Here is an 18,897-nt window from a genome sequence, read left to right as displayed (position 1 = left end):
CAAATCAGTGCCTCCCCCTCCCTCCCAGTGCCTCCCGCCTGCCGTGAACAGCTGTTTCGTGGTGTTCAGGAGGCTGGGGGGGAGGAGCAAGGACGCGGCGCACTCGGGGGGGCGGGAAGGGGCGGGGTTTGGGGGGCGGGAAGGTCTTGGGGGAAGGGGTGGAGTGGGGGCGGAGCCGGGGTCGAGCGCCCCCCATCACTTTGAAAAGTCAGTGCCTGTGGTTGGAGACAGGACTGATGGGCCATTGCTGTGTTTGACTGACAGTGTCCATGATTTTATGAAAGGCTTAGCTTCATAGGTAAGATTCTATACATTACAATGCTTCTCACTGATCCTTTCATTTTGTCTACAGTTTTAAACAAAGGCAAAATGTCTCTTGTACTTATCCTGCATCCTTTAATTTTGTAATTTTTTGCAGAAATACACTGAGATCAAAATTGATACTTTTAGCATGAAAGGGTCACCAGGAAATCTAAGATTTCTTGAAGATATTTTGTGAGTTTCCTTTACAGCTCCCATACTCAACAGGACTGGACTCTGCAATCTTGTGTCTTAGATATTACAGACATTAAAATTTTCCAATGCAAGTGAAGTTAAACAGCACAATGCCCTGCTGAGGGCTCAAAAGAGTTGAACACAATGTTAATGTTCTGCCTTCAGGAAGTCAACATCTTGGCACACAGCACTCCGTTTAAGGAAGAAATCTGAGAAAAAAGATAAAGACGGCAAAAGGGAAGGCAAGCTAGAAAATGGTTATCGCAAATCCCGAGAAGGACTTGCCAACAAGGTTTCCGTGAAGGTAAATGCTACAAGGATATGGTATTTCAAAAATGATCCTGTGGGGTAAGTTAAAATCATGGGTCAAATTCGTCTCTTGTGTAACAGCATTGGTCTGAGTGGCATTAGACCAAGCAGGAATTTGGCTCAGGTATGTGTGATTCTTGATGTTGTTTCTCCAAATTCAGAGCATGAGGAAGTGATCCTCCAGTTTGGGGCTGTGATGCCGTTCCAAAGTGAATATGGGGAGAGTGGTATGGGTGCCAAAACACTGAGTTGCAGCTGCTTCTGTGCTTTTGTGGGTCTGACTAAAACCCATCGCCATGCTAAATGGTTTTCATTTTAGACCATTGGAAATAATATTGGTTTTAAGAATGTTACTTGAAAGAAATAATTAATTCACTTTCTCTCATTTTCAGCTTCTCAACCCCAACTACATTTATGACGGTAAGTTGTTCTAATAATTAAAAGCCATAGTAACTGTAGTTTGAGGAAAACATACTTTGCATTGTATCTGCTAATGGGATTTTTGAGTGTAGGAGAAACCACTCCTCGTTGCTTCATCACCAAAAATAGTCACTTGCTTGATGTGACAGACATCAGGAATTGACTGTATTGTATCTTAAAAGCTTGAAGGTTTTTTGGAGAAGGGAGGCAGTCCATGAAGTATGTGCTGTGGTATTATCTTGGAACTTTGGGCATATATCCACAATTAAATAATAATGAATACATATTGTACTGTATAACATACCTTTAAGAAATGGGCAAAGACACCACTGCTAACAGATTGTCACCCACTTCTTTCCTCTCCCTACTCAATATGGCTTACGCCTGAAAAAAGAGATGGGTCTTGTATTGAACACAGAAGGCCGGTAAAATCCAGGCTGTGTTGGACATGGGGGAAAACAAGATCTAGAATTGAGAACCCTCCCCCAAGAATGCCATGCCTCCATTCCCTCACCTTCAAATCTAGGGAATGTTAACAAGAGCACCTCAAATGCAAGGGCTGATCTGACCTACGAGTAAACAGAAAACCTGTGTGTTTGCTGAACTTTGCTAACATCCACATATTGGATTGAGTACAGCATTCTGCACCAGCTCTGGCTTCTGAGTGATCTTCAAATATAAATGCTATCCAATAATCCAGTTGTGAGGTGATGAATACATGGATTGCTCTGGCAAGGCCCAAATCTTGAAGAGAACATAATTTCGTAAGGTACTTAGGTTTCGTCTTCGAGGAGTGTCCCTGTGGGTGCTCCACTTTAGGTGTCTTGGTGCCCTGCATTTCTAGTTGGAGACTTGTGGTAGCAGTGCCCCAATTGGCCGCGCACACGCGGCAGTCATCTTGCACCACTCCGAGCAGCTACCCCATGTACGCAGCCAACCACTACCCAGTTCCTTCTCTACTGTCCTTGGTTTCGGTCGGAACGACAGCAGCGCCCTTATCTACTCTCATGTTCCTTTAATCTCTGCTCTTTTCTCAGTTAATTTTCCTCATTGTTTATCTCTCCGTTCATTTTTCTTTCATTTTTCACATTTATAAAAAATAACACTTTCCCGTTTTTCTCCCCGCCTCTGGCAAGCAGCCGCCGAAGAGGCATTAGACTGGGACTATTCCCATTCTTCATTCAGCTAGCCTCTCAGACATGCCTGGCTCTCCAGGTTTCAAGCACTGTCTGACCTTCAGACTCTCAATACCAGTGACAGGCGGCCACTCGCAGTGGGGTAGACACACACTACCCAAAAGTGTCCCCACTGCAAGAAACTCACAGTGTGGACAAGAAAGGCCAGGGACCTCCAATTAAAACTTTTAATGAGGAGGAGATCCCTCCGACCCTTAGTCCAGGACACCTCCTCGCCCGTCCTCACCTGCAGCTGCCTGAGATATGGGGTCCTCTTCAAAAATGGCTGCTAAGGACCCTGGTCCTACCAAATCCAAAAAAAAGCGGTCTCACTCCTCACCACGCCGGGATTCACCTCCAAAAAAACAATCCCCGACTGCAAAAACTGCCCCGGTATCAACAGCACCCAGAGCACCGGACCACAAGGCACCAGGACCGCCTGGTACCGAGACGTCCCAAGGAACAAAAGACTCTGTGTGGTCTCGCTCTCATAGCAGCAAAACTAAGTCTCATAGCTCGGCACCGAGGGAACAGAAACTTCAGGCACAGCACAGCACTGTGGCGCCTGCTTCACCAATACAACGTGACAAGTCTGCAGCACCGACAACGCTCCCTCTGGTTCCCAGCCTGAGCTTTCCTGTGCTGCCAGCACTGAGTCTCCCGGTACCGCAACAGTCTGTAAGCCATGCAGACCTCTTCATTGCATCCACCTGCTCTTTGGCACCGATGGCACTCTGGCCAGAGTCAGGGCCAAGCTTTATCACTACACTCGCTAGCTTGGCCCCTCCTCTCTCCGCTGATGAAGAGGAGGAAGTGGAGACAGGAGTGGGCACACCTCACCACTCCTCTCCTAAACCTGGACCCACTCGGCCACAGGGCGTGGGTTGGCAACCCCCACAATGGGTGTCCCCTCCCATGGCCTTCCCACAGCAGTAGGCATACTGGGACCCCTGGGCATTATACAGAGCCCAAAACACCCAGCCATCCAATCCATCCAGGACACAGCGATCACCTCCATCTGCTCCAGCTTCCCCAGAACTGCTGGAGGAGGAAGCTGAAGAATCTGTCGACAGGCCGGAGGGTGACACTCTCCCACCTACCCACATCCTGACTTCGTCTCTGGACGAAACAATAATGCCGCCTCCCCCCCACACACACACATTGGGAGATGACTTCAAATCCTTTCAGGATTTGTTTAAAAGAGTAGCTGATTCACTAGACATCTCATTGGCTGAGTTACCAGAGACTCAACATAAGCTGACAGACATATTGCAAGCTTCTCCGTCAGCCAAGATGGCACTATCCATTTATGCTGCCATCATGGCCCCAGCAAAAACCGTATGGCAGACTCCAGCCACAGCCCCACCTTCTTGTAAGTGATCTGACAAGAAGTACTATGTGCCTGCTAAAGGAGCTGAGTTTTGTTTACCAACCCTACTGCAAACTCATTGGTGGTAGAGGCAGTTAATCAAAGGGGGAAGCAATATCAAACCGAAACCACTCCCTATAATAAAGATTGGAAACGCCTAGACCTCTTCAGCAGGAAAGCCTATTCATCGGCAACCCTCCAGTTTTGCATAGCAAACTATTCTGCGTTACTGGCCAAGTACACACACAACATTTTTTTCTCAGATGTCATCTTTTATTGACCACATCCCAGCTAACAAAAAAGAACAATATAAAGCCGATATAGCAGAAGGTTTCCTCATCGCCAAAACTGCCCTCCAGGCCTCTCTAGATTCTGCTGACACGGCACCTCGCTCCATCGCCATCCATTGTCATGCGGAAGGCTTCATGGCTCCATCTCTCCAGCTTCCCCAGGGAAGTTCAGGCGACAGTAGAGGACTTACCTTTTGAGGGGCAAAAATTGTTTGCAGAGAGCACAAACGTCTCCTTACACACCCTGAAGGACTCCCATGCGACACGAAAGACACTTGGAATCTGTATCCCTGCGAACAAGAAAGAAACAGGGCAGATTCTACAACCAACTATTCCATCCTGCCCCATACACTCAGCCTCAATGACATTATGATCAATGCCGCAAACAGCGCTAGACGAGACGCCGTCAGACGCAGGAGCAGTCATCTACGTCTCAGCCATCCACTTCTAGGCAAACACTTTGAAGTGTTGGTCGAGGACACAAGAGCCCCACATTCTCCACTTCCAGAGTCACCTCTAATTTCCAGCCCATTTGAGGACCACCTTACACCCTTTTACCCAGTCTGGAGAACCATCACCACAGACAAGTGGGTTCTGGAAATTACACAGAAAAGCTATTCCATCCCCTTTCTTTCCATTCCACCTATCCACCCTCCTTCCCCATCCCTCTTCAGGGACCCATCTCACGAGTACCTGTTACAGCAGGAAATACAGCATCTCCTGCAATTAGGTGCTGTGGAACCAGTACTGGTTCAGCACAGGGGTTGGGGGTTCTACTCTCATTACTTTCTCACTCCGAAGAAAACAGGTGGATGGAGGCCCATTCTGGACTTATGCAAACTGAACAAGTTTGTGAGAACACAGCACTTCAAGATGGTAACCCTAGCAACCATAATTCTGGCATTGGGGAAAGGAGATTGGCTCTCAGCCCTCGACCTACAGGATGCTTACTTTCACGTCACTAACCACCTGGCGCATAGGAGATTCCTACGATTCACTCTGGGCAACCTACACTACCAATACAAGGTACTTCCCTTCGGCCTCTCTACGACTCCCAGGGTTTTTTCCAAAGTACTGGCCATTGCAGCAGCACATATTCACAAGCAGGGTGTGACCATATTCCCTGTCTAGACGACTGCCTGCTAAAAGCACTGACATACGACGAGACAGTTCACACCACTCACACCACTCTAACCCTATTTACAAACCAACTTACAGAAATCCACCCTGATCCCAACCCAACAACTGGACTTTATAGGGGCACACCGCCACTGTGTCATGGCATCAGCACGGCTACCCCAACAATGATTTCTTGCCTTAATAAATCTAATCACAACAGTAAGACACAGCCCACAAACATCTGCCAGAACATGCCTACAACTTCTCGGACACATGTCGGCTACCACGTTTGTCGTGAAACATGCCAGGCTGCATATGAGAGGTCTACAAACCTGGCTACGCACTGTCTACATTCCTCACAGACACTCGATCAACAGACAGCTTACAATGCCCAGCAGAGTGAAAGACTCGCTCACATGGTGGACAAAACAAACAAATGTCTGCTCAGGGCTTCCCTTCCAAAGGGAAACCCCATCAGTCACTATCACCACGGATGCCTCTCTGGTAGGATGGGGGGCACACTTGGCCGAGAACACCATCCAGGGCCGATGGTGCCTAGAGGAGTCAAATCTCCACATAAATCTACTGGAGCTCCAAGCAGTTCCAAACACTAGCCATCACTTTCTCCCCTTGATCCGCAACAAAACTGTCCAGATTCTCACGGACAACGTGGCGACTATGTTTTATATAAATAGCCAAGGAGGGGCCCAATCTTACCTGCTTTGCACAGAAGCAGTCCGCCTCTGGCAATGGTGCATCTCCAACAACATAGACATCACGGCATCCTACCTCCTGGAAACCAGAATGCCACAGCAGATGACCTCAGCAGGAACTTCTCACGGACGCACGAGTGGGAACTAGACCCACAAATTCTGCAAATTCTAGTCCGACAATGGGGATTCCCCTCAATAGACCTTTTCACCACGGCCCACAATGCCAAATGCCCACAGTACTGCTCCCGAGCAGGACTGGGACACAACTCTTTCGGAGACGCCTTCCTCATCAGATGGGAGGCCCCGCTCCTGTACCCCTTCCCCCTGATACCCCTGTTGAATCGTGTCCTTGACAAGATCAGACAAGACAAATCCTGAGTCATCTTGATTGCACCAACATGTCCCAGACAAACATGGTCCCCATACCTGACCCCAGTGGCTGTCAGATCATGAACCCTTCCCCTCCTGCCTCACCTACTGACACAGCATACAGGACGCCTCCGTCACCCCAACATTCCAGCACTTAGTCTCAAGGCATGGCTAATCCAGGGATGACAGAACTCAAAACATGCTGTTCCAAGGAGGTCCAAAACATTCTACTTAACAGCCGACGTCTCTCCACATGAAAAACATACACACACAAGTGGAAAAGATTCTCTATCTGGTGCCGAGACAAGCAAATCATTCCACAATTGGCCCTGTTACCCACTATCCTTGATTACATATTCATACTCAAAAAAAATCTGGCCTCTTGACTAGCTCACTCAGCGTGCATTTATCAGCCATCACCAGCTTTCACGACGAGGTGGACGGACTCACGGTCTTCACCCATCCACTAACTAAGCGCTTTCTCAAGGGTATAGAGAACACTTACCCCACATTAACAGACCCGACCCCTATGTAGGACCTCAACCTTGTTCTCCATGCCCTCATGGGTAAACTCTTTGAACCGCTAGCGACCTGCCCATTCCTACACTTATCCATGAAGGTCGCCCTTCTAGTAGCTATCGCATCAGCATGAAGGGTGGGAGAGTTGGGTGCCCCAATGGCTCACCCACCTTATACAACATTCCTCAAGGACAAAATCATTCTACGCCCACACCCTAAATTCATACCCAAGGTTGCCCCCTCTTCCATCTCAATGAACCCATTTACTTACCTGTATTCTTTCCCAAGCTGCATGCCGAAAACAGGGAGGCATCCCTTCACATGCTAGACATCTGCAGAGCTCTGGCGTTCTATGTAGAGAGAACAAAAACATTCAGAAAATTATCCAGGCTATTCATATCCACAACAGAACGATCAAGAAGCCAAACCATTTCCAAACAGAGACTTTCTAAATGGATCTCTAATTGTATCAAGCGATGGTACCAAAATTACAATCTGCAAGCTCCTTCTGGACTTCGCACACACTCCACTAGAGCTATGTTCACATCCATAGCCTTTCTCAGACATGTATCTATAACTGATATTTGTAAAGCAGCTACCTGGGCATCGCACCATGCTTTCACCAAATGCTATGCCCTGGAACAGCAGTCAGCTGCAGACGCTCACTTCGATCTATCAGTGCTCTCCACCGTACATACATCAACTCCGAAGCCCCTCCTCTCCACCAAGGGGCACTGCTCTTCAGTCACCTAAAGTGGAGCACCCAAAGGGACACTCCTCGAAGAAGAAGAGAAGGTTACTCAGCTTGTGCAGTAACTGAGGTTCTTCGAGATGGTTTTCCCTGTGGGTGCTCCACTACCCACCCACCCTCCCCTCTGCTTCAGAGTTCCGGCTCGATCCTCTGGGGTAGAGAAGGAACTGGGTGGCAGTTGGCTGCGCTCGTGGGGTAGCCACTCAGAGTGGCACACGCTGGCTGCCGCGCGTGCGCGACCAACTGGGGCATTGCTACCACAAGTCTCCGACTAGAAGTGCAGGACACCAAGGCACCTAAAGTGAAGCTCCCACAGGGACAACCATCTCGAAAAACCTCAGTTACTGCACAAGGTGAGTAACCTTCTCATCCCTTCTCATTCCTTGGGGTTACTCAGGCTCATCCTGACATTAGATTGGACTTGGTTTCAGATGAATAGAGTTACACATGCTAAGACTTCTTTTAAAAAAAAAACCAAAACCTCAGCACATCCATTTAGATCACTCGCTATAGCATTTACTCAGGAAACTCACCTCAGATAGTGTTTAGTTTTCAGTTAGATCTTTGTGGGTAGCATCAGGCATAACAAGGGCAAAACATTTTGCCCAAGTTCATGCAGAGAATGGGTGACAAGGATTAGAACTCTGCGGAGTCCCAGTTGCTTGGTCTAACCACTTGACACTATAGGCTTTAATTGGACATGTGGAATAAGTATTTCAAGGGGAGAGGGAAAGGCCCCAAACTTGTAAATACAGTGCTTTATCTTGGAATGATGGGAGGGCAGGATGAAAGGGGGGGAAACTTCAGTCCACTTATTGTAATTTCTTTTCCTTTTCCAGTTCCCCCAGAGTTTATAATACCATTGGGTGAGGTCACATGTGAGACAGGAGAGACCATCGTTTTTAGGTGTAAAGTCTGTGGTCGCCCGAAAGCTTCAGTAACTTGGAAGGGTCCTGATCATAACACCCTAAGCAATGACAGTCACTACAGCATTTTGTACAGGTACAGTAGTGTGTTCGCTGTTTCAGCATTCTGAAGGAGGGAGAGAGTTCTGTGGAGAGCAGAATGACTTGTTTTCTTTGCAGTGTGGGGCATTGTCTTCAGTCCCATTTCACTTTTTCCATTCCCTCCCCCAACCCCAAATAAATAAAAATGGAGTGCAAATTCCTGTGTGTGCTTTGACTGTACATAATAGGCTTTAGCTGCCAATCCTCCAGTTTGCTAATAATCCAGAAATCATACAGTGTTGGGTGTGGGTGAGTGTGTGTTTGTTTTGGACAGGGGCATTAGAGGTACCTTCACACATCTTGAAAATCTCAGGAATTAACCATAGTCTCAGCAAGCAGCATTAATGCAGGATTTGTTCTGGAGGAGGGACTGCAGGGAATTGTAACAGAGTGTAGCTGACCTAAAGGTTTTGTGATGAAATATTTCATGTCTTTGTGAAATTGCAGAGGAGTCACTGCTGGAGGGGCTCTGGCTCTTTATCTAAGCCAGAGGTCCCCAAATTGGGGCATGCCTCCCTAGGGGGGTGTAAAGGAACGTTTGGGGAGGCACGGCTGGGGCCCGGGCCAGCCTGCACAGGGGTGGGGGAGGGAGTGCCACCTATCTCCGCTCCTGGCTCGGCCCTGGTTTCAGGCCCCCCACGTTCAGTGCCAGGGCTGCCAAGGCTCTGCTCTCAGCCCCTCCCCCAGCTGTGGCCCCCAGCCTTGGCCCCTTTACCCCGTCCATGTATCTCCCCCCCCCCCCCCCCGCCCCCCCCCCCCCCCGGGGCCATGGCCCTTCTCCTGGCCCGGGAGGGGGCGCACAAGGTAAAAAGTTTTGGGACCACTGATCTAAGCATTGTTGATTTCAAAACAAGGGCTGAGAGTTTAAGGGATACTACTGTCAAATGTAGCCAATTTTGAAAAAAATCTGTTAAAAGAAGTTTAAGATACTGCAGCTGCTTAAGTCTGCCTGGCAATTGTTGTGGCTCCATCACACTTTCCTTATTGATTGATTGTTTTCTTCTCCCTTGCTGCTGTTAGAGACCCACACCAACTGGGAGAACTGGCTAACTGGTTACGCACAGAGTGCTGTCAAATGCACAATGTAAATATCCTGAACAAATAGGGAGGAAATAATACTGAGGTGTTCATTGAATAAACTTTCAGTTATTGGAAACTTTAGTGGTACTTGCAATAATAGCAAGTACAAATTTGAATGCAGAAGTGAGATTTTCTGCTAGTTAGATGTTTGTCCAAACACAATCTCTGCTCCAGAGAGGCATAAAGCTGGAATAGAAGGGGTTTTGCGGGGTTGAGGTTCATTGGCAGACCTGAATGAGAAGCTGATACAGTGCTGACACCTGACTCAAGCTATAGTTATTAGTCCTCTATTTCATAGTCACTAAATTCACTTATTTTTGATGACCTTTTTTTTTTTTAAATACTGAGGTGGTGATTGAATGAACTGAGAGTAAGACTAATTAAATGTTCCTAGTCCTTTTAAAAAAAAATAAAATCCAGTGTTTTCCTGACACAAGATGGTCAAGCAAATGTTGTAGCAGAAAGTTTCATTATGCTTTAAGCAATTGGATGACACACAGATTTGTCCCGTGACCAGCCTGGTGATGGAATGACAGCACAATACTCCCGAGTGCGTGTACTGATCTCTCTGCCAGGGGAGGGCGGTATTAAATGGTTCCATAGGGGACTCCCTGACACAAAAGTTGCTACAAAATGGAGACTTCAGGATGGCAGGAGAAAAGGGAAATTCTTGATCCTCTTGCGAAAGGGAGACCAGTTGGCAGATGAAGATTTTGACTCTAATGTGAATCTGCAAGATGTCATTCTGAAATGCTCAGAGCTAGGATGTACCATTATTTAGTGGAGTTGGTGGGTGTGTATTGTAAGAATGCTGAATTTGAATGTAAGATGCATTGAGAGCTGGAGACTTCTAAATAAGACATGGAACTCCCTGATTGATTCTAATGTGTTTTGCAGTGATTTAGGAGAGGCATCCTTGAAAATCATTGGTGTGACCACAGACGACGATGGTATCTATACCTGTATAGCTGCAAACGATATGGGTTCGGTTTCATCTTCAGCCAGTCTTCGAGTTTTAGGTGGGTTTATCTCTTAGCCTCTTTTCATCTGATAACATTACCAGCAATCTTGGGTTTCATAGGATGGGTATCCATTATCCACAGTATGTAGAAAACCCTGGCCTCTGAGTTCGTGAAATTTAGAAGTGATTTATGTCAATCCTTTTCACGGGACATGTGGCATTATGTGTGAAAGAAAGCGTAGAATCGAATGAAGTAAAAATCGTAAATGAATCAAACTGTACCATAGAATCTCTATGGATAGAAATTCCATGCTCTAATAATAAGAATATAGCGGTAGGGATATATTACCGACCACCTGACAGGATGGTGATAATGACTGTGAAATGCTCAGGGAGATTAGAGAGGCTATTGAAATAAAAAACTCAATAATAATAATAATGGAGGATTTCAATTATCCCCATATTGACTGGGTACATGTCACCTCTGGACGGGATGCAGAGATAAAGTTTCTTGACACCTTAAATGACTGCTTCTTGGAGCAGCTGGTCCTGGAACCCAACAGAGGAGAGGCAATTCTTGATCTAGTCCTAAGTGGAGCACAGGATCTGATCCAAGAGGTGAATACAGCTTGGTAATAGTGACCATAATATAATTAAATTTAAAATCCCTGTGGCAGGAAAAACACCACAGCAGCCCAACACTGTAGCATTTAATTTCAGAAAGGGGAACTGCACAAAAATGAGGGTACAGTGCCAAAAGTGAAATCTCTGCAAGCTGCATGGAAACTTTTTAAAGACACTATAATAGAGGCTCAACTTAAATGTATACCCCAAATTAAAAAACATAGAGAACCAAAAAAGAGCCACTGTGGCTAAACAACAAAGTAAAAGAAGCAGTGAGAGGCAAAAGGAACTCTTTAAAAAGTGGAAGTTAAATCCTAGTGAGGAAAATAGAAAGGAGCATAAACACTGGCAAATGAAGTGTAAAAATAGAATTAGGAAGACCAAAAAAGAATTTGAGGAACAGTTAGCCAAAGACTCAAAAAGTAATAGCAAATTCTTTTTAAGTACATCAGAAGCAGGAAGCCTGCTAAACAACCAGTGGGGCCACTGAACAATGGAGGTGCTAAAGGAGCACTCAAGGACGATAAGGCCATTGTGGAGAAACTAAATGATTCTTTGCATCGGTCTTCACGGCTGAGGATGTGAGGGAGATTCCCAAACCTGAGCCATTCTTTTTAGGTGACAGAGGAACTGTCCTAGATTGAGGTATCTTTAGAGGAGGTTTTGGAACAAATTGATAAATTAAACAGCAATAAGTCACCAGGACCAGATGGTATTCACCCAAGAGTTCTGAAGGAACTCAAATGTGAAATTGCAGAACTTCTAACTGTAGTCTGTAACCTATCATTTAAATCAGCTTCTGTACCAGATGACTGAAGGATAGCTAATGTGAAGCCAATTTTTAAAAAGGGCTCCAGAGATGATCCTGGCAATTACAGGCCTGTAAGCCTGACTTCGGTACTGGGCAAACTGGTTGAAACTATAATAAAGAATAATATTGTCAGACATATAGATGAGCATAATTTGTTGAGGAAGAGTCAACATGGCTTTAGTAAAGGGAAATCATGGCTTACTAATCTACTAGAATTCTTTGAGGGGGTCAACAAGCATGTGGACCAAGGCGATCCAGTGAATATAGTGTACTTAGATTTTCAGCAAGCCTTTGACAAGGTCCCTCACCAAAGATTCTTACGCAAAGTAAGCTGCCATGGGATAAGCGGGAAGGTGCTCTCATGGATTGGTAACTGATTAAAAGATAGGAAACAAAGGGTAGGTATAAATGGTCAGTTTTCAGAATGGAGAGAGGTAAATAGTGGTGTCACCCAGGGGTCTGTTCTGGGACCAGTCCTATTCAACATATTCATAAATGATCTGGAAAAAGGGGTAAACAGTGAGGTGGCAACATTTGCAGATGATACAAAATTACTAAAGATAGTTAAGACCCAGGCAGACTGCGAAGAGCTACAAAAGGATCTCTCAAAACTGGGTGACTGGGCAACAAAATGGCAGATGAAATTTAATGTTGATGAATGCAAAGTAATGCACGTTGGAAAGCAAAATCCCAACTATACATATAAAATGATGGGGTCTAAATGTTTCTGAAAACATCCACTTAATGTGCAGCAGCAGTCAAAAAAGCAAACAGAATGTTGGGAATCATTAAGAAAAGGATAGATAATAGGACAGAAAATATCATGTTGCCTCTGTATAAATCCATGGTACATCCACATCTTGAATACTGTGTGCAGATGTGGTTGCCCCATCTCAAAAAAGATGTATTGGAATTGGAAAAGGTTCAGAAAAGGGCAACAAAAATGATTAGGGGTATGGAATAGCTTCCATATGAGGAGAGATTAATAAGACTGGGACTTTTCAGCTTGGAAAAGAGACAGCTAAGGGGAGATACGATTGAGGTCTATAAAAGCATGACTGGTGTAGAGAAAGTAGATAAGGAAGTGTTGTTTACTACTTCTCATAACGCAAGAACTAGGGGTCGCCAAATGAAATGAATAGGGAGCATGTTTAAAACAAAAAAGTATTTCTTCACAAAACACACTGTCAACCTGTGGAACTCCTTGCCAGAGGATGTTGTGAAGGCCAAGACCATAACAGGGTTCAAAAAAGAAATAGATAAATTCATGGAAGATAGGTCCATCAATGGCTATTAGCCAGGATGGGCAGGGATGGTGTCCCTAGCCTCTGTTTGCCAGAAGCTGGGAATGGGCGACAGGGAATGGATCACTTGATGATTACCTGTTCTGTTCATTCCCTCGGGGGCACCTGGCACTGGCCACTGTCGGAAGACAGGATATTGGGCTAGATGGACGTTTGGTCTGACCCAGTAGGGCCATTCTTATATTCCTTCGCCAGTAGCCTCAGCAAGGCTGGACAGATTTCAGAAGTGAACTAGTTTGGGGCACCCACAGATGGTAATCCTGTGTGGGGAGAGTTGAGTTTACTCATTGCTTGGGTGGCTCCCAGCTTGGCCCAGTGAGTCAGGAATCCTGTAGTGATTTTCTTGTCACACTTGGCAGTCACAGTGGCTACCAATACCAGCTGAGAGCTGTATTGAAATCACTTTTTTTTTAAATCTGTATTCTTAATGCTGTTTTGGGGGAAAATTGTGTCATCTCAGAATTTCTCAAACCCACAAGAGATCAAACACTAGTGACATGTCCCCTTTGAACTCTTTTTGAAAGCTCTTTCACTCTAAACAGGGAAGTCCAAATGCTTAGTGGCACATATTTCTTCATCTCCCTGTTTCTCAGATCCAAAAACCACACAATCCTCTTACGAGGCCCGTCTAACACTTTAAAGCTGTATCTTACTTCAGGATCTGAAATAAAGCAGATTTTTTTAAAGCATGTATGTGGGGGAATAAAGGAACACTAGCAACGTAAAAATGACTGCTTTACTTGAGGATCTTTTACCTACTATAGCTACGTGTCACTGTTTAAGATGAGAATATTTTTTCTGGTTTGTTTACTTTATGCTTTTGACAGCATATACATAACAGTTTGTGTTTTGCTAATATAATTCTCTTTTTTTAAAATGGGTCTTCCACCCAGCAGTGGGGAAGCAACAGACATTTTTAAAAACATGAAAAATTAAGTAAGGTGGTAAAACAAAAATTGGTCGGTGATTTGGGCAAGTGAAGTACCTGAAACTAATTAAGTCATTTTTTTAAATTGTCATGGTCATGTTTTGTCATTGATTTGGATTAATACAAACCTCTATAGATGCCCATTCTGTGTTCTGTCCATTCCATAAAATAAAACACAAAATGAAATACAACAAAGGGCTGCTCATCCTACCCTTGACACATGTGCCAGCCAATATGGGGACTATAAAATAGACTTGGGCTTCCCCAAAGCCTGTGAGAAAAAAAAGATGAGTTTTGTAGAGCGTCTGGAAGCTTAAGTTTAGGCTCTGAACAGAGGTGAAAGTAACTTAAAGGACTTACCAGTACTCCAGAGTTCTGAGGAGGGGGCGGGGCCTCTACCAGAAGAGGTGGGGCCTTTAAATCCCCAGGCACTTTAAATCAGAATTTAAAGGGCCCGGGGCTGGGGCTGTGGTAGCAGCAGCTGGGAGCCCCGGGCCCTTTCAATCACCCCCGGAGCTCCCAGCTGCAGAGGCTGGGAGCCCCGGGGGTGATTTAAAGGGCCTGGGGCTCCAGCTGCTGCTACCACAGCGGAGCCCCAGGCACTTTAAATCCTGATTTAAAATGCCTGGGGATTTAAAGGCCCCGCCTCTTCTGGTAGAGGCCACTGGTAGTGCTCCAGCGGCAAGTTAAAGGGCCTGGGGCGGTAGCGGCTGCCGCAGCCCTGGACCCTTTAAATAGCTGCTGGAGCCCCACCGCCGCTACCCCAGGGCTCCGGCAGGCTTCGGGGATGATTTAAAGGGCCCAGGGCAGTAGCGACTACCGGAGCCCTGGACCCTTTAAATCGTCCCCGGAGCCCTGCTGCTGGGGCGGTAGCGGCTGCTGCAGCCCTGGATCCTTTAAATAGCCGCCGGAGCCCCACCACCATTACCCCAGGGTTCCAGGGACGATTTAAAGGGCCCAGGGCGGTAGCTGCGGCAGGCGCCCCGGGCCCTTTAAATCGCCGCCTGAGCCCCTCCGCCGCTTCCCCAGGGCTCTGGCAGCAATTTAAAGGGCCTGGGGCTCCAGCCGCTGCTGGGAGCCCCAGGCCCTTTAAATTGCTGCCAGGGGAAGCCGATCCGCCCCGGTATGGTGCACCGGCTCTTGCCAGTACGCCGTACCGGGGCGTACCGGCTTACTTTCACCTCTGGCTCTGAAATAACTGACCTCGTAGATAACCAAGTCTCAAACCATTTAGGGTTTTATAGGCAACACCACCACCACTCTGAATTCTGCTCTGAATTGTATTGGCAACCAATGCAGATCCCATAACGTGTGCTCTTGATACATAACTCCTTTCAATAAACCAGTCAAGGCATTCTGCACTAGCTTCAGATTTGAAATAGTTTGTGTATGTAGTCCAATGTTGAGTGTATTGCAGCAGCCTGGTTTTGAGGTGATAATGAGGTGGGCATAATTGGGGCAGGCTAGTTCCTCATTGGAAAGGAAAATCCTGCTTTTCTCACTAGGACTCTTGGCCATAGTTAAGGCTACATTTTAGTCATTCATATTTTTAGTAAAAATCATGGGCAGTAAACAAAAATTCATAGCCCATGACCTGTCCATGACTTTTACTATATACCCCTGACTAAATCTTGGGAGTGCTGCGGGTGCTCGGGAGGGGGCCCGCAGGTGCTTGGGAGGGCAGCGCAAGTGCTCCAAGGGGCACCGCGGGTGCTCGGGTGGGAGCAGCTCGGGACCTCCGCTGGTGCTAAGGGGGAAAGGGGGGGGGTTGGCAGGCTCCGTCGGGCTTCTCAGAAGCGGCAACATGTCCCTAAACTCCTAGCGCCACACACTGCCAGCTCCACAGCTCCCATTGGCTGGGAACTGCAGCCAATGGGAGCTGCGGGGGCGGTGTTTGCGGGCGGAGGCAGCGCGGAGCTAGGAGCTGATAGAGGGACATATTGCTGCTTCTTGGAAGTTCCCCCAAGGTAAGCTCCGCCTAGAGCCCTCACCCCCTCCCATGCCCCAGCCCTTATCCCCCCCTCCCGAACACCTCCTGCTGCTGCTGGGGGGAGGAAGGGGATGGTGGCCCGAGACTGTCCCAGTAGCAGACGGTGCGACTGGCCCAGGGGTTGCCTGAGCTGCTCGGGCAACCCTGGAGCCAGCTGCACCAGCTGCTCAGAAGTCACGGAAAGTCACAGAACCAGTGTTTAGTACTTGGGCATGCTGGAGGAGCGCGGGATCTAACGACACACCCAAGTTACATACCTGCGTTTATAAATGGCAGTTGCACTCCCTCAATAAAGGACCCCAATATACGTCCCACCTATTCTTCTGGCTGCTTCTTCAAACCCACCAAGATTATGTCACACTTGTCCAAATAAGTCACAGCCAGCTAGCCCTTATCCAAGCTTGAAATTATCTATTAAATAGGTTTTACTCCACTGTTCTGTCAGCATACTTGAGTGCACTGCAGCCAATATTGCCTCACTCATGCTTCCAGCCACTTCATTTGCAATTCAGTTGTGGGAATGCATCCTCAGCACAGAGGAATGATAGCCCACAGTTAGCTTCTGGGCTCTTGGAGAGATGAAAACAGAGCCACCCAAGAACAATTCCACTCGCCCTTGCCTGGATCTGTAAGCCAATAAAGGAAGCTTCATATGCAATGGTATCAAAAGCTGCTGCAGATTAAAAAAAAATCAGTGTGGAAATGTCATCCATTTATTTACAGTTAGAATAAAATAATCAGAAATTCCACTGGTTGCACTACCTATCCCACACTGTGATGTAATCAAGGAAATCTTAGAACTCAAGGAACTGCTAGTGTCCCTGCCACAACTTTCTTGATGACCTTGCCCAAAAATGGGAGATTGGATACCAGTCGACAGTAAGCCAGACTGGCAACATCAAGCGTTGGTTTCTGGACCATTAGCCTCACAGTGACAGCCAGCATCCCTATTCCTCCTCAGCTCCTTTAAGGGAAATGCTGACAGTCTCAATAAACAGGGGCCTCAGTGCCTCTCCCCATTATGCTTCACCAGCCCATAAAGACAAGATTCCAACTCCGAGGTTGTAGGACAGAGCACCTGTATTTCTGCAGGGCCACAGCATGTGACCTTAAAATCTGTCACAATTCTTCAGACTCATGTGAGACTTCAGTCACCAGCCCTGTAGCCAACTTCTTGCATCATCTTTTTCAGGTTACTTATGTGATGACCTGTAGGACAAAGCCAGAGGAGAAGGGCATTTACAGGCCATTAGAATATTATTTTGTTCTCCATTATGAAAATGAAGTCCTACCAAACCATCACGAGTGGTCAATCAGAAGAGCAACCTTATCCCTCAATGGTGCCTGAAAATCACTGACACCACATAAACAGGCCTGTTGCCCTTCCAGGATATATGCATCCCAATCTCAAACCAAAAAAGACAATGGTCAGTCCGTGATGGAGGAATATTCATCCCTCCAAGATCCACTCCCAAATAATGCATGATTTCCAGAGTTTGTCCAGCCTACAGCCACCTGAAACAGTCCCATGGTTGACATGGCAGTCGTGAAATTCATATCGGTTGTTTAAATTAAGGCTGAAAATATTTTTTTGTACTAGAAATAATTCTACTTGTCTTTCCTTTAAGGTCCTGGAAGTGATGGGATCATGGTAATCTGGAAAGACAACTTTGATTCCGTGTACAGTGAAGTGGCTGAACTTGGCAGGTATGACTTACTCATGCCATTTCATTGTGGAGGTTGGAAAGTTCAGCCAGTGTGTATGTTAGTCTCTGAAGGGTGGAAGAGAAATGTCAAAATATGACATTGGTTCAGATTATTTCTTTATGAAATCTTCTTGAAATTTACAATTATTTCTCACAATGATCAATCGTTGGAGTCAAAAACAGAACACAGAATTGCTCATCCTGTGAAGAAAAAGTAACATAATGCTAAAATTCTGCCATAACTAAATGATGTAGCTTAAATACAAAAGCATTTTGTTTATGCTGAAACTTTACTCATGGGCTAAATTAGAGGGTGTATGCACTGCATGTGTTTTATGAAAAATTGTGAAAGTTCTCCAAATGATTGTACATAAGTGCTCCATAAGATTGTACAGCACTTCCTTAGTTAAGTATCTTAGTCTTTCCAACAAAATCCATTTGCATTACTTAGTCGTAGTACCCTAGAAAACAGATAAAATTCTGATTTTACTTTTCTGGAAATTTAAAAGGATTTTTGGTAACAGCTAAGGTAGTTATCAAGACCAGTTTGCTAGACTGTTAATAATATTTAAAGTCTTTGAATGTAGTCAAACTACTCTACTCTACTCATGTCCTGTTGAACTTAGCCATAACATTTGTCCTAATACAATTGTGTACAGTTTCTGGTCCTTTAGCACTGTCCTCAGCTAATTCTTTTCCTTTTTAATTGTTTTTCAGGGGCAGGTTTTCTGTTGTTAAGAAATGTGATCAGAAGGGAACCAAGCGAGCAGTGGCCACTAAGTTTGTGAACAAGAAGTTGATGAAACGAGACCAGGTTACCCATGAACTCGGAGTCATGCAGAATCTCCAGCATCCCCAGCTCATTGGCCTTCTAGATACCTTTGAGACTTCCACCAGCTACGTCCTAGTATTAGAGATGTGTGTGGGCTCTAAGTAACATCATGTTATGTATATGTG

The 18,897-nt window shown here is 46.1% G+C and overlaps 1 protein-coding gene across 1 annotated transcript in view; it reads left to right on the top strand.

Moving 5' to 3' along the window:
- The window catches only part of TRIO (trio Rho guanine nucleotide exchange factor), a 433,907-nt gene that overhangs the window by 410,719 nt on the left and 4,291 nt on the right, over window positions 1-18,897 (top strand). The window contains exons 50-55 of the mRNA XM_065399163.1: window positions 661-799; window positions 1,197-1,224; window positions 8,369-8,531; window positions 10,514-10,635; window positions 17,863-17,941; window positions 18,658-18,858. Coding sequence (XP_065255235.1) covers window positions 661-799; window positions 1,197-1,224; window positions 8,369-8,531; window positions 10,514-10,635; window positions 17,863-17,941; window positions 18,658-18,858 — 732 coding nt within the window. The remainder of the gene's footprint in view (window positions 1-660; window positions 800-1,196; window positions 1,225-8,368; window positions 8,532-10,513; window positions 10,636-17,862; window positions 17,942-18,657; window positions 18,859-18,897) is intronic.

Source organism: Emys orbicularis, chromosome 2 (assembly GCF_028017835.1).
Source record: "Emys orbicularis isolate rEmyOrb1 chromosome 2, rEmyOrb1.hap1, whole genome shotgun sequence".
NCBI classification, from domain to species: Eukaryota; Metazoa; Chordata; order Testudines; family Emydidae; genus Emys; species Emys orbicularis.
Note: the sequence above shows the minus strand (reverse complement) of the source record. Positions and strands in the feature narration are given on the sequence as shown.